The sequence below is a fragment of the Megascapheus bottae genome, chromosome 16 (assembly GCF_031878675.1).
Source record: "Megascapheus bottae isolate mThoBot1 chromosome 16, mThoBot2.hap1, whole genome shotgun sequence".
Lineage (NCBI taxonomy): Eukaryota > Metazoa > Chordata > Mammalia > Rodentia > Geomyidae > Megascapheus > Megascapheus bottae.
Genome location: NC_143524.1, coordinates 9,317,900 through 9,330,435, shown reverse-complemented (window position 1 = coordinate 9,330,435; position 12,536 = coordinate 9,317,900). Strand labels below are relative to the sequence as shown.

The following is a 12,536-nucleotide window of genomic DNA, read 5'->3' as shown; positions in this document are numbered from 1 at the left end:
AAGGTTTGAACAGCCAAGTGCTGATGTATTATATCTGTTACCCTAGCTGCATAAGAGGCTGAGAGCTGAGGACTGCCAGATCAGGTTTTATTTAAAAAAAAAAAAATGCAAGACTTTTATCCCCAGTTAACTGCCAAAAGTCAAAAGTGGAGGTATGGCTCAAGTGGTAAGGCAACAGGTAGCCTTGAGCAAAAAAAAAAAAAAAAAAAACTAATGAGAGCAGGAAGCTCTTGAGTTCAAGCCCTGGTGGCACAAATAAAAACAGGAAAGAAAGAAAAAGATTTGGACACGTTGAGAGAAACAACTGTCTCCCACAGAGTCCAGGTAACCCTTTTAGGACTAATTTCCGTAAATGGTAAGGCATATTTGGGAACTTCTAAGAAGTGGCTAAGTTTTGTAGGGCAGAAACTGGGCTCAGTCAACCTCCTCTAGCCTCAGTACTCAGAAGAGTGCCATAAACCATCCACACTTTCGCTCCTCTCTTGTCCCCCTCACCTGTATGAGGTCCTGGTCTCTTTCTCCTACCCAGATAGCCTCTCCTTTCTGATGCTGACAATACTTACCTTTGTATCCTTTACAACTCCAATCTATTAAACATGATGCTTGTTTTCAAAAGAATAAGAATTTCCCCTGTCTACTTGGGATAAAATATAAGCTCTTTTCAGCTGAACTTTTTTGGTGGGTGAGGGGGGAGTTAGTGGGTTACTAGGGCTTGAACTCAGAGCCTGGGCTCACTCTGTGCTCAAAGCTAGCACTATTACTTGAGTCACACAGCTCTACTTCTGGGCCTTTTCAATGTATGTGGTACTGAGGAATTGAATCTAGGGCTTTATACATGTTAGGTAAGCACTCCACCAGTTAGCCACATTCCTAGCCCACAACCTTGTCCTCTTTTTTGCCTTTTTTTGCTCAAGACTGATGATTACCCACTTGAACCACACTTCTATTTCTGGCTTTTTTAGTGATAAATTGGCAACAAGAGTCTCGTGGACTTTCCATGCCCAGGCAGGTTTCAAACCATCATGCTTCTGAATAGCTAGCATTACAGGTGTGAACTACCAGCACCTAGCCAAAAGATCTTTATGATGTGTACAGTCACCTCCATCAATGGCAGATAGCCCCCAATCAGGAATTTCACATCACTGCCTCCCAAATGCCCACTGTATCACAGGGCTGACAATGCCACCTTCACTGTTTTCCACTTCCAACTGCCAAAGCATTACCTTGGCTAAAAGATTGAGTCTCCTCTTAGGGCCGGGAGTTTGGCCTAGTGGTAGAGTGCTTGCCTAGCATGCACAAAGACCCATGTTCCATTCCTTGGTACCACATACACAGAAAAAGCCAGAAGAGGTGCTGTAGCTCCAAGTGGCAGAGCTCTAGGCCTAAGCAAAAAAAAAAAAAGGCAAGTTGGGGAAGCTTGTTTAACAGGACTTAAAGGAAACCCTTATTTTGAGATGAATCATTTGTGAGCTGTCCAATCCTGGATTCAGGCAAAAGTAAGCCTTGTTCATAGGAATTCCCAAAGGCAGGAGCGATTTTGGATGCTTTGGCTTGAAAACACTTCAAAAAAAAAAATCCCATCCTTTATACAAAGCTAGATTTGACCAGTCTTGGTGAAACCTGAAAAGCAGCTGTGGGGCTACCTAGGAAGTGACTGCTGCCCCCTAGTGGTGTGGAAAAGAGGCCCTGGGGTCGCTGGCAAACTGGGGGACAGTAATGGGTGCAGACAGCAAGGAATTTCAGAACAGTTCGTCACGGGTCCTTTTCCCCTTTTTATTAAAAATAGAGCCAAATACTTTATGTATCATACAAAAGTTTCACTCGCTGGTGGCAGCCACGGGGAAGACCCCGGTACCACTGAAGACCCACCTCCTCTCGGGGGACTAGCTCCCAGGAAGCCATGATTGGGTCTTGGAGAAAACCCAAGAAGACTGCTTTCTGGCAGCAGCCAGCAAAGGGGTGGGGCTGGGTTCCAGAGCAGCCTTCCCCACCCCACCAATGGCAAAGATGAGATACTCAAAAGTGCTTCGTTAGTGCCAAGGTAAACTAATAAGTAGAGTGAAATGAAATTTTTTTAGCTTTCCAGGGCCTGGGATTTGGGTCTTTCCTTCCACCCATTCCCCTCCCCCCACACACCTGAGTCTTTTCTCCAAAATCCAAGATGAGGGGAAAAACTGTCCCTTCTGCCACCCCCCCACCCCCATCTCAGATTCTGGTTCTCCTTCCTGGTCAAGTCTGGTTGGTGTTTGAGGCCAAGATTTTACTTCAAAACCTAAGATTTTTCTCTGCTAATCAACAGCTTACGACCTTTCTAGCCTCTGATCACTTTTTAAAAAAGTCAAAATCCTTTTTCATCGCCCCCCACATTCCCCCGCTTTATGATCCTCTCTGCCTGAAGTCACTCCCTGCCATGGCTTCTGTCAGGCCTTAGGAACAAGCAGCTACCACCATTTCCTCTCCCCAGTTCTGTGTTTCTCTGCCCACTGCCTACTCCTGCTATGCCTTAAACGCCCCTGGGGTTGTACCAGACCCCCATTCCAGTGGGGTCCTGGGAATAATGTGGTAGAGGCAGGGAAGGCATTGGTTGGAGCCGGGTTTTCCCCCAGGGGTAGGACAGTACTCATGCTGGTATGGACTGCTTGGCAGGGCCATGGGGCAGGGGGGTGAGGAGGGTGGGGCATGCGCAGGAAGGCCACAGCCTGCCTGAGCCCCTCAGTCCCAGCCGTTGTCCTTCACCATGTGTGACATTTCAATGATGTATTTCCCTTCTTTGTATTTCTGGCTTGTCTCAAAAGCTTGTTCCTGATGGAGAGTGAAACAGTGGACGTGGACAAAGCACTTCCCCTGCTCATCCAACAGCTGCCCCTCTCTCCCCTTCCTCAGGGCCTCCCACATGGACCATCCCAGTTCTGAGTTCTCTCTGCACCATGCAGACACCTGACATGCTCAGTGGGACCTTGAAAGGCCACTTCCAAAGCTGGTCCACTTCCCCATCACCCAGGGAAGTACTTACATATTTCCAACCCAGCGTGGTCTTGCAGCTTTCACAGAAAATGTCAGCTACCGAGTGCAGCCCCGTGAGCAGGAGGCGCTGTTCAGCTGGCCCACAGCCCACGTTGACCCTGTCTCAGGAAACAGGAAGGACGCAGCACCAAGTAGGGTTGCACTTGTCAGTCTAGCCCACACACAGAGCCAAAGGACTCCCTTCTAGAGAGGTAGAGCCAGGCTTGGTGGCTCATGCCTGTAATCCTTACAATTCGGGAATCTGATCTAAGGATTGTTTGAAGCCAATTAGCTAACTAAAAAATAAATAAAAAAGCTGGAAATGATGATGTAACTCAAAGTGATAGAGCATTAAGCTTTGAACACAAAAGCTCAGGGACAGCACTGAGACCCTGAGTTAAAACCCCATAACCAACACACACACAGTTTAGAGGTAGGTCAGCAGTTTGAACTCCAGTACTGGCAGTCCAGCAGTCCACCCTTTGATAACTAATGCCTAAGTCTTTTTTCTTTCTAGTACTTTGATTTTAGTACTACCCAAACAACCCACAAAACTACAGGTTGATTTTCTGAACCCCTTTGCAAGAGGGGAGACAATGCCAAAGGCCTGAGAGGATTTGATGGCCCACCCCCCCCTTTCTCCACAGAGGAAAAATGGCCACACACGCACACATACACATATACACATGAAGAAAGAGGTAGACTCACACGGAGTTAAACAGGTAGGCTCGGCCATGGCTCCCTTGGAAGGACTGTGGAGACATAGGACAGACAGTGACCACTGGGCAGCCCTCCGCCCGCTGCCTGAACTGTCCCCAGCCGAGGTGTGTAAGTGTCTTGGCCAGCAGTGCATCCGCTGCTCCAGCATACCTTGGAAATAAGCTCATCGTGTTTGGCCAGATGTGCTCGGCAGTGGACACAGCTGTAGGTGCGGTGGCAGCGGGGCAGGTAGCTTCGGAAGGTCTTGGTGGGTAGACAGGCAGGGGCTGGGCCGGGGTCACAGCTGGGCATCACGGGTTGAAGGACGATGCCCTGGCGGGCTGGAGGGGCTGGTGCCGTGCAGCCCCCACAAAGCCGATCGCAGGTGAAGCAGCGGAGCAGGTTGGCTAGAGCCGTGTTTCAGGGCAGGAGAAATGTGGGGGGGCTGCCCGGCCAGGGCCCCCCCAGACGAGAACCAGATAGAAATGGAAGTTACCTAGGAAGACAGGGAAGGTGCATCAAGGAGTTGTGACCTCATTGGGGGGCAGGGAGGAGGCAGCTCGAGTCACCTCGGTCTTTGCCTCCATTACCACCAGCTGTCTTCAGCTTCTTCCTGGCCCCTGGAGTCTCATTCTCTCCTCTGGCAAGCATGGCAGCGGTTCTGGGCTTCTTATGCCATGGCCAGGGAATTTCTTCCCCCGCACCCCTCCCCCGCCGCCTCCCTCCCTCCCCTCTCTCTCCTGGGGAGGTAGTAGCCTCCACCATTTTCCACTGAGAACAGCCTGCTAGCACAGTTGCTGTCATGGGAGCAGTGTCACCTTCCAGGGCTTTCCTGTGTGCCACTCTTCTGTGAGGATCTGCACCCCAAAGCACAGGTAGGCCCCTGGGCCTCAGGGCCTTTTCAAAGTTAAAGCTGCCCCCTGAGATGCTTGCTTTTTCTTCCTCCTCTTCTCCTTTTTTTTTTTTTTTTTTTTTTGAATGGCATCCATTCACAGTTCAGTGTGATTCTGAAGGAGCTCCATGGGGAAGAGGGAAGGGGCCTGTTGTAAATACAGGCACCCTGCTTTACTTAGCCTGATACTACTGGATCCTGTCGCTGCAGGAACACACGAGACCTTTATGGAGGTCTCAGTTCCAAAGACTGTGGCTGATCCCCTATTCTGCATCTTGGGCTGTTTGTAGCTTAAAAGGGGGAGTCTGCTGTCTTCTCAGCCTCTGGGCCATTTGTTTTGTTTTGTTTTTTTCTTCTGTTTCTGTCCTCTTTCTCTCTCATGACTATTTACTTGCCCCATTAACGACAGGCACCCAATCCTAAGAGAAAATATCTTTCCTTGGTCAAATCTGCCAACTGGACCGATGGGAAATGAGCAGCACGTCAGAGCAGGCAGACTCCTGGGTTGTGTGGAGCTGTGTGGTTATAATATATCCACGGTAAACAACAGAAATGAGCAAGTCCACAGTAAACAACAGAAAAGGGGTGGGGGTGGCTGGAGGGGAAGAAGCAAACTCTTAAAAAAAAAGAAAAAGCTGTACTTTAGAGCATAAGGTAGGGGAAAAATGTTTCTCCCAGGAGCTGTCTGAAGAGAAAAGGACTGCTAGGTTCTGATTAGCAATCTTGAAGAAGATATTGGTCTCTGCTCCATCCAATCCAAAGTGGCTGAGGTCCTGGAGGCAGTGGATATGCAGGGAGGGCTCCTCTGTGGGTGCTGATAAGCAGGTGAGGCGCTGCTGTCTCCCGCTTGGGCTTCTTGCCCTTGGGGGTGGGGTCATCTAGGTCTCCTTTCAAGATGTCATCCGGGTCTTCTGGCAATGTTATAGACTCTCGGGGAAGAGAAGGCAGCACGGTTTTGATTGCCAGGACAATCAGGCTCCCCCTGTACCCTGTGGGTACAAGCATCCTGGCTGTTCCATTCCTTCCCTGGGCTGTCAGGCAGTCTCTCCACCAAAAACAAAACAACAACAATCATCTTCAGTTCCAGGTCCTCTCTCCTCCTGGCTGGGTCCCAAGAAGACACCTTGGGCTGAATTCAGGGTGACATTGGCTGTAAGAAATGGATCCTCCTCCAGAGGAGATGGCAGATGAGCAGGGACCCACTTGACAGGTCTGCCTTCCACCTTGAAACACCTGCTTCCCAGGGCTGAGAGGAGGGCTAGTTCAGGGCCCCACTCTCCTCGCTTACTCCTTCCCCAGCTTCCATCTGTCACGCCTCCCTCCCTCTCTCCCTGGCTCCTAGTCCAGCCCAAGAGAATCTGTAAAGGAAAAAAAAAAAAAAAAAAAAAAGGCCAGGAAAATCACAGAAGGAAGAGAGTCATTTCTTTTCCCATCTCTGATCTTATGGGAAAAGCAAATGGGGCAGATGACTGAGTTGGAGGGATGAAAGTGAGCCCCTGTCTGTATGGGGAGGCTGAGGAGGGGGCAGCGCGGGGAGGGGGGGGAGACTGACAGGGTAGACAGACAGCTGACAGCAGAGGCTGGAAGGTGGAAGCTGAAAGAACCAGGTGTGAGGCCCGGTGCATTTCCGGTGAGGAAAAGCAGAGTGTGTGGTGGTGGGGGGGATTTAGGGGGCCACTTGCTCACAACACACATTTTTGTTCTCCTCTGAGGTTTCACCCCTCCTGGGCTGGCATTTGCAGTATGGTATGGTCCAGATAATTAGCAGCAGCAGCTAGCTCCCAGGGCGGGCTTTGGGGGTCTGTACCAGCAGAGCAAAACAATAAACACGGATGCCTGATGCTATAGCCAATGATGCCAGGAAAGAAGTGCGGGAATCATCATCAGAGCTTGGCGAAGGATGGAGGAGCTGAGACAGAGAGAGAGAGAGGAGCAGAGGCAGTAGGAAGGGGGAAGGGAGGACAAAGGGTGGATGAATAATGCTTTTGGGGGGGGAGAAGAGAAAGCCACCCGAAGCGGGAAGAAGAAATTTGCAAAAGGAAGGGGAAAAATTGATGTGGAGAAGGGCTGCCCCCCTCACCTTGAAGTCTGCTCCAGAGATCTCCGTCTATCTCTCTCTCTCTCTGCCTCTCTCTCTCAATCTCTCAATCTCTCTGCTCACTCTTCTCTCTTCTCTTTTCAGCTCCTTCAGTGGGGACAGGGGCTGGAGGACGTAGGTGGGGTAGGGTCGTTAGGGGTTCGAGATTGGGGCTGCGAGGCTGGGCAGCTGCTGGAGGGGCCAGAGGGTGCCCCTGGTTCTGTACCTCGGTCTGTGGGTGAATGTGGCCGTGTGTTGTGGAACTGCATCATAACACTGTGAGTCATCTGTCCCCCCCCACCCCCCTCACCTCCCACGTCAGAGCAGGGCTGGGAGACACAGGAGGCGGGTTGAGAGGAAAGGAGAGGGGCAGACATCCAGGGACCAGGCTTTGGGGGAGTGATAAGAAGGAAGGGGTAAGCAGAAGAGTGGGTTCAGGGTATCGGAGCTGATGATAAGCAAGAGGAGACTCAGGATGGGAAGTAGCATGTCGGTGTTACCAAGGAGAGATAGGAAACTCTAGGGACGGACAGGACTGGGTAAGGATGGAGTCTGAATGGCAGGGATGGAAGAAAGGAGGTAGCACAACTGGCAAAGCAAGAGGGGGATGCAGAGAGCCAGGAAGGGTGTGTACACACACAATTGAACAGAATACAGTTGCCCACTGCAGCTCAGATAGCAGCCTTCCCAGAAGGAAAGGAAGGCTATACTAATACCTCAGTGGTCACAGAAAGCATCTGGCTTGTAGAATCCTCCTAGCAGTTGCCTTCAAACTGTGCTTCACACATTGAGATACTTATATAAGATGCTGTAAACTTTTTTTTTTTTTTTTTGGTTGGTCGTGGGACTTGAACTCTGGGCCTGGGCACTGTCGCTGAGCTCTACAGCTCAGAAGTACCTCAGTACTCCTTCAGCCACAGCGCCACTTCTGGTTTTCTAGTGGTTAATTGGAGATGAGTCTCATGGACTTCAGTGCCTGGGCTGGCTTTGAGCCGTGGTTCTCAGATCTCAGTCTCCTGAGTAGCTAGGAGTACAGGCTTGAGCCACTGCACCTGGCTTTTTCTTTTTCCTTTCCTTGTTCTTCTGTGCCAGCCCCGAGGCTTGAAGGCAGGGTCTGGATGCTGTCCTTATTTTTTCATTTGTTTTTGCTCATTATTTTTTTTTTTCTGGGTGCTTTGTCATCACTCAAGGCAAAAGCTTTTTTGGTGGATAACTGGGGCTAAAATTCTCACAAATTAGCTGGAAGCTGGTGGCTCATGCCTGTAATCCTAACTACTCAGGAGGCTGAGATTTGAAGATCAAAGTGCCCTGGGCCCTGTCCCTGAGCTTCTTTTGCTCAAGACAAGCCCTCTGCCACTTGAGCGACAATACCACTTCCAGTTGTTTTTTTTTTTTAAGTCATTTATTGGAGATAAATGTCTCACAGATTTTTCCTTCCCTGGCAGGCTTCAAACTGCGATCCTCAGATCTCAGCCTCCTCAGTAGCAAAGATTACAGGTGTGAGTCACTCATGCTATGCTGAGTGCTAGTCTTGAGCACAAAGAGGCTCAGAGACAGTGCACAGGTCCTAAGTTCAAACCCCACCAAAAGTTTATAACTAAGAGAAGAGCTGGGTCAAGAAAGAAAAGGAGCCGGTAACGTAGACTAGTGATAAGTACTTGCCTAGCATACACAAAGCCCTGGATTTGATTCCCTGGTACCAGATATAGATATACAGAAGTAGTGCTATGGCTCAGGTGGCAGAGCATTAACGTTGAGCAAAAAGTATCCAAGGACAGTGCCCAGGCTCTGAGTTCAAGCCCCACACTGGCAAAAAAAAAATGGTAGTGGTGTTGTGGCTCAATGTGGTATACTGTAGAGCTTAGGGACAGTACCCAGGCCCACAGTTCAAGCCCCACAATCTATTAAGAAGAAGAAGAAGGAGGAGGAGGAGGAAGAGGAGAAGGAGAAGGAGGAGGAGAAGAAGAAGGAGAAAAAGAAGAGGAGGAGGAGGAGGAGGAGGCGAAAGGGCTGAGCACTGGTGACTCATGTCTGTATTCTATCCTAGCTACTCTGAGGATAGTGGTTCGAAACCACCCCTGGCAGAAAAGTTTGTGAAGCTTTACCTCCAACTAGCCAGCAAAGAGGTAAAAGTGAAGTTGTATCTTAAGTGGTAGAGGGCCAGCCTTGAATAAAAAAGCTAGGTGCAAGGCCCTGAGTTCAAATTCCAGTAGTGGAGTATATACACACACACACGCACACACACAGAGTTGTGGCCATGTCTGGCTAGCAGATAAGAAAGGAAATGTAAGTGGAGAAGGATCTGAAGAGATACTGTTGAAGGAAAAATGAAAGATAATTAGCTTTTAGGTCAGTGATTTAAAGTTTGAAACAGTCAAGGATATTGCTGGAGGGGAGACTGAGGACATATGAGAATAGACTTAATTGGTGGTAGAGTGAAGATGTCAGAAATACTCAGTTGAAGATTGAAGGTGACAGACACAGGCAAACACAGACACTTGTCCTCATGTCCTTTTTCTATGTTTGAGCAAAATGGAGAGGGGCCTAAAAGTTGAGAAGTGAGTTCTTTCTAAATGTAACTAGAGATGGATTACACAGTATCCAAAGAAAAATGATCTTCAGGTCACTGGGAGAAAATTGCCTCCAGTGAGACACAGTGGAGGTGAAGAAACAGAGCAGACCAGAGAAATAGATTACATGGAAAATGGGAAGAATGAGCTCAAGAAGGAAATACAAATGGCAATATGGAAGTGAAAGACTGAATGAAGCATGGTAAAAAAAAAAATCAGCAGAGTGGCTGGGAGTTTGGCGTAGTGGTAGAGTGCTTGCCTAGCATGCATGAAGACGTGGGTTTCATTCCTTCGTACCACATATACATAGAAAGAGCCAGAAATGGTGCGGAGGCTGAAGTGGTAGAGCTCTCTAGCCTTGAGAAAGCCCAAGGATAGTGCTCAGGGCTTGAGTTCAAGGCCCAGGAATGGCAAAAAAAAAAAAAATCAGCAGAGATCCAGTAATTAATTTAAAGATAAATGCAAGACTAGTGACTGAATGAAATACCAGAGGCTCACGCCTGTGATCCTAGTAAATCAGGGGGCTAAAATATGAGGATTGCCATTGAAAGCCAGCCTAAGCAGAAAGTCTATGAAACTCGTAATTAATCAGCAAAAAGGCTAAAATGGGACTATGGCTCAAGTGGTAGAGCTCCAACCTTGAGCAGATAAAGTTAAGGACTACCATCCCAGTATCAGCACAAAAAACTAGGTGAATGTTCCAGTTATGGAATTCTTGAAGCTATAAAACCCATAGAACAGTACCTGGCATCTAATCTTCTATAATAACTGTTGTCATAACTGGACTCGAGACTCCCTAAGTCATTTCCTTCCTAAATGAAATTGGAAATAATAAAGCTGACTTTCCAGGGTGCACAGAAACAAGATGCCTTTTTAAAAAAAGAGAGAGAGTCAGGTGGCCCATGCCTGTAACCCTAGCTACTCAGAAGGCTGAGATCTGATGATCACAGCTCAAAGCCAGCCCATGCACAGGGTACAAAAGACCATAAGATGCTTATCTCCAATTAATCACTAAAGAAACGGGAAATGGGGCTGTGGCTCCTGGGGTAGGTCGGTAGCCTTGAGCTGAAGAGCTCAGGGACAGCAGTGCACAGGCCCAGAGTTCAAGCCCCATAACAGAGAGAAGGGGGAGGAGGAGGGGGAGAGAGGGAGAGTGAGGGGGAGAGGAAGAGAGGGAGAGGGGGAGAGAGAGAGAGGCGTGGTAGTTCATGCCTGTAATCCTAGTGACTCAGGAAGCTGAGACCTAAGGATTAATCAATGGTTCAAAGCCAGCCCATGAGATTCTTATCTTCAGTTAACCACTAGAAAACTGGAAGTGGTACTATGACTTACGGGGTAGGTCAGTAGTCTTGAGCTGAAGAGCTCAAGGACAATGCCCAGGTTCTGAGTTCCAGCCCCATGACTGACCAAAAAAAAGTCCAAATGAATGCTATTGTAATAGCCTCCCTCTAGCCTTTATTAAACTTGTTAACATCAAATATTTTATCTAACTATGGGTATTGTATTTAGTGATTTATATGCATCCTTCCATCATATTCTCTCTCTCTCTATATATATATATCAGCAATATACATATATATATATATATATATCAGCATCTGAGCACTGTCCTTGGGCTTTCTCAAGGCTAGAGTTCTACCACTTGAGCCATAGCACCATTTGCACCATTTCTGGCTTTTTCTGTGTATGTGGTACTGAGGAATTGAACCCAGGGCTTCATGCATGCTACGCAAGCACTCTACCACTAGGCCCCTATCCAGCCATTTTCAAAACAATTTTAAGAAACCGTGGGGGGGGGGAGAGATGGAGGGGAGGGTAATGGGGACCAAGACATGTGAAAGGGTATCAATATATGTGAATTAATGCACCTTCTATCTGGCAAATATCATGTAACCCTTTTATTAATTACAATAAAAAATAAATTAAAAAAAAGAAACCGTGTACCATTGTTATCACCATTTTACAGACAAGAAATGATTCAAGAGAAATGAAACCCGTGGTTTATTCAATCACCCACTGAGCAAACCATATAAAGTTCAAAAATCCAAGTTTATGAAATGATTCTAGACATGGTTGAATGTGTTGGCTCTGCGATCAATGATTGATACTCTATAATTGTCAGAGATGTCAGGGAACAAGGGAAGGAAAGTGTCCCTTATAAAAACTTCAACTCATGGAAGTAGCGCTGTAGCTGAAGGGATTAAATCCCTCCCTTTGAGCTGAAGAGCCCAGGGACAGTGCCCAGGCCCAGAGTTCAAGCCCCACCATCGACAAAACAAAACAAAACAAAACAACCTGAGTCAATCTAGAATGTGGCTTGGTGGTAGAATGCTTGCCTGCAGAGCATGCATGAGGCCCTGGGTTTGATTCCTCAATACCATATAAACAATAACAACAACAAAATCTCCACTCACTGGGAGAAAGGTTGGTGAGTAACTGCAAGAAAATAACTGGATTTTTATTTTTCTCTATTACAGGAAAAAAAAAAAAGAGCTTATTGGTGCCTCCTAGGTGGCCAGCAATCCTGTTACGTTGAGGATGTCAGCTCTGGGGTAGCCTCATCTCACACAAAACCTTTTGTTTTTGCCAGTCCTGGGGCTGGAACTCAGGGCCTGAGCACTGCCCTTGGACCACTTGAACCACAGCACCACTTCCGGCTTTTTTCAGTCTGTGTGGCACCCAGGACTCGAACCCAGGGCGTGGTGCAAGCCCTCTACCACTAGGCCAAACTCCAGGCCCCACACTTTTTTTTTTTCCCTCCACTTTCAATACCTCTGGGTTTCCTTCTACCCACAGGCAGTTTTGCTCATTTCCCCATTTCCTTGGGTTCCAGACGACCTGGCCAGGGTTAAGACTTGGCGCCTCCATCCTTCTCACACCGCCCAAGGCTTTCCAGGACAGCAGCTGGTCCAGCGCGGCCCAGCATGCCAAGCGCGGGCAGGATGGGCGTGTCGCACTCGCGTGTCCTACCCTTCCCCCGCCTAGCTCGCGTCATCGGGACGTCGGCGCCACGCCCACCGCCGGAGGTCACGCTCACAATGCCGAAACCACAACTCCCAGAAGGCCAAGCGGCGACACGGGCGCACCCACCTTCCCCACCCTGGCGCGACGGCTCCAGCGGGACTATAAATCCCAAGAAGCATCGCGCCGAAGCGCCTCTTTCTACTGCGCAGGAGCGGAAGTCCGTGCGTGTCCGGCGTGCAGTTTGGACGAGCGCGGTTTGTAGTTGGGCTGAGTTCGTGTCCTGGGCGACTGACTTGTGATAGCAGTGGATTTGTGCAGGTGAGATAATAAA

The 12,536-nt window shown here is 48.6% G+C and overlaps 1 protein-coding gene across 3 annotated transcripts; it reads right to left on the bottom strand.

Annotated features, from left to right (window-relative positions):
• Positions 1-1,752: 1,752 nt before the first annotated feature.
• Ypel4 (yippee like 4) lies at positions 1,753-12,126 on the bottom strand. Of its 3 annotated transcripts, none has more exons than XM_090347652.1 (5): positions 12,014-12,126; positions 3,874-4,198; positions 3,712-3,755; positions 3,014-3,122; positions 1,753-2,802 (listed from the first exon to the last, which is right to left on the bottom strand). In XM_090347652.1, exons 2-5 carry the CDS (start codon positions 4,012-4,014, stop codon positions 2,713-2,715), a joined length of 384 nt encoding a protein of 127 aa, XP_090203778.1. In that variant the 5' UTR covers positions 4,015-4,198; positions 12,014-12,126; the 3' UTR covers positions 1,753-2,712. The 3 variants fall into 3 exon arrangements, with proteins under 3 accessions (XP_090203778.1, XP_090203777.1, XP_090203779.1); XM_090347651.1 differs by lacking the exon at positions 12,014-12,126 and adding an exon at positions 6,675-6,955; XM_090347653.1 differs by lacking the exon at positions 12,014-12,126 and adding an exon at positions 4,199-4,250 and having other exon boundaries at positions 3,874-4,109.
• Positions 12,127-12,536: the final 410 nt, after the last annotated feature.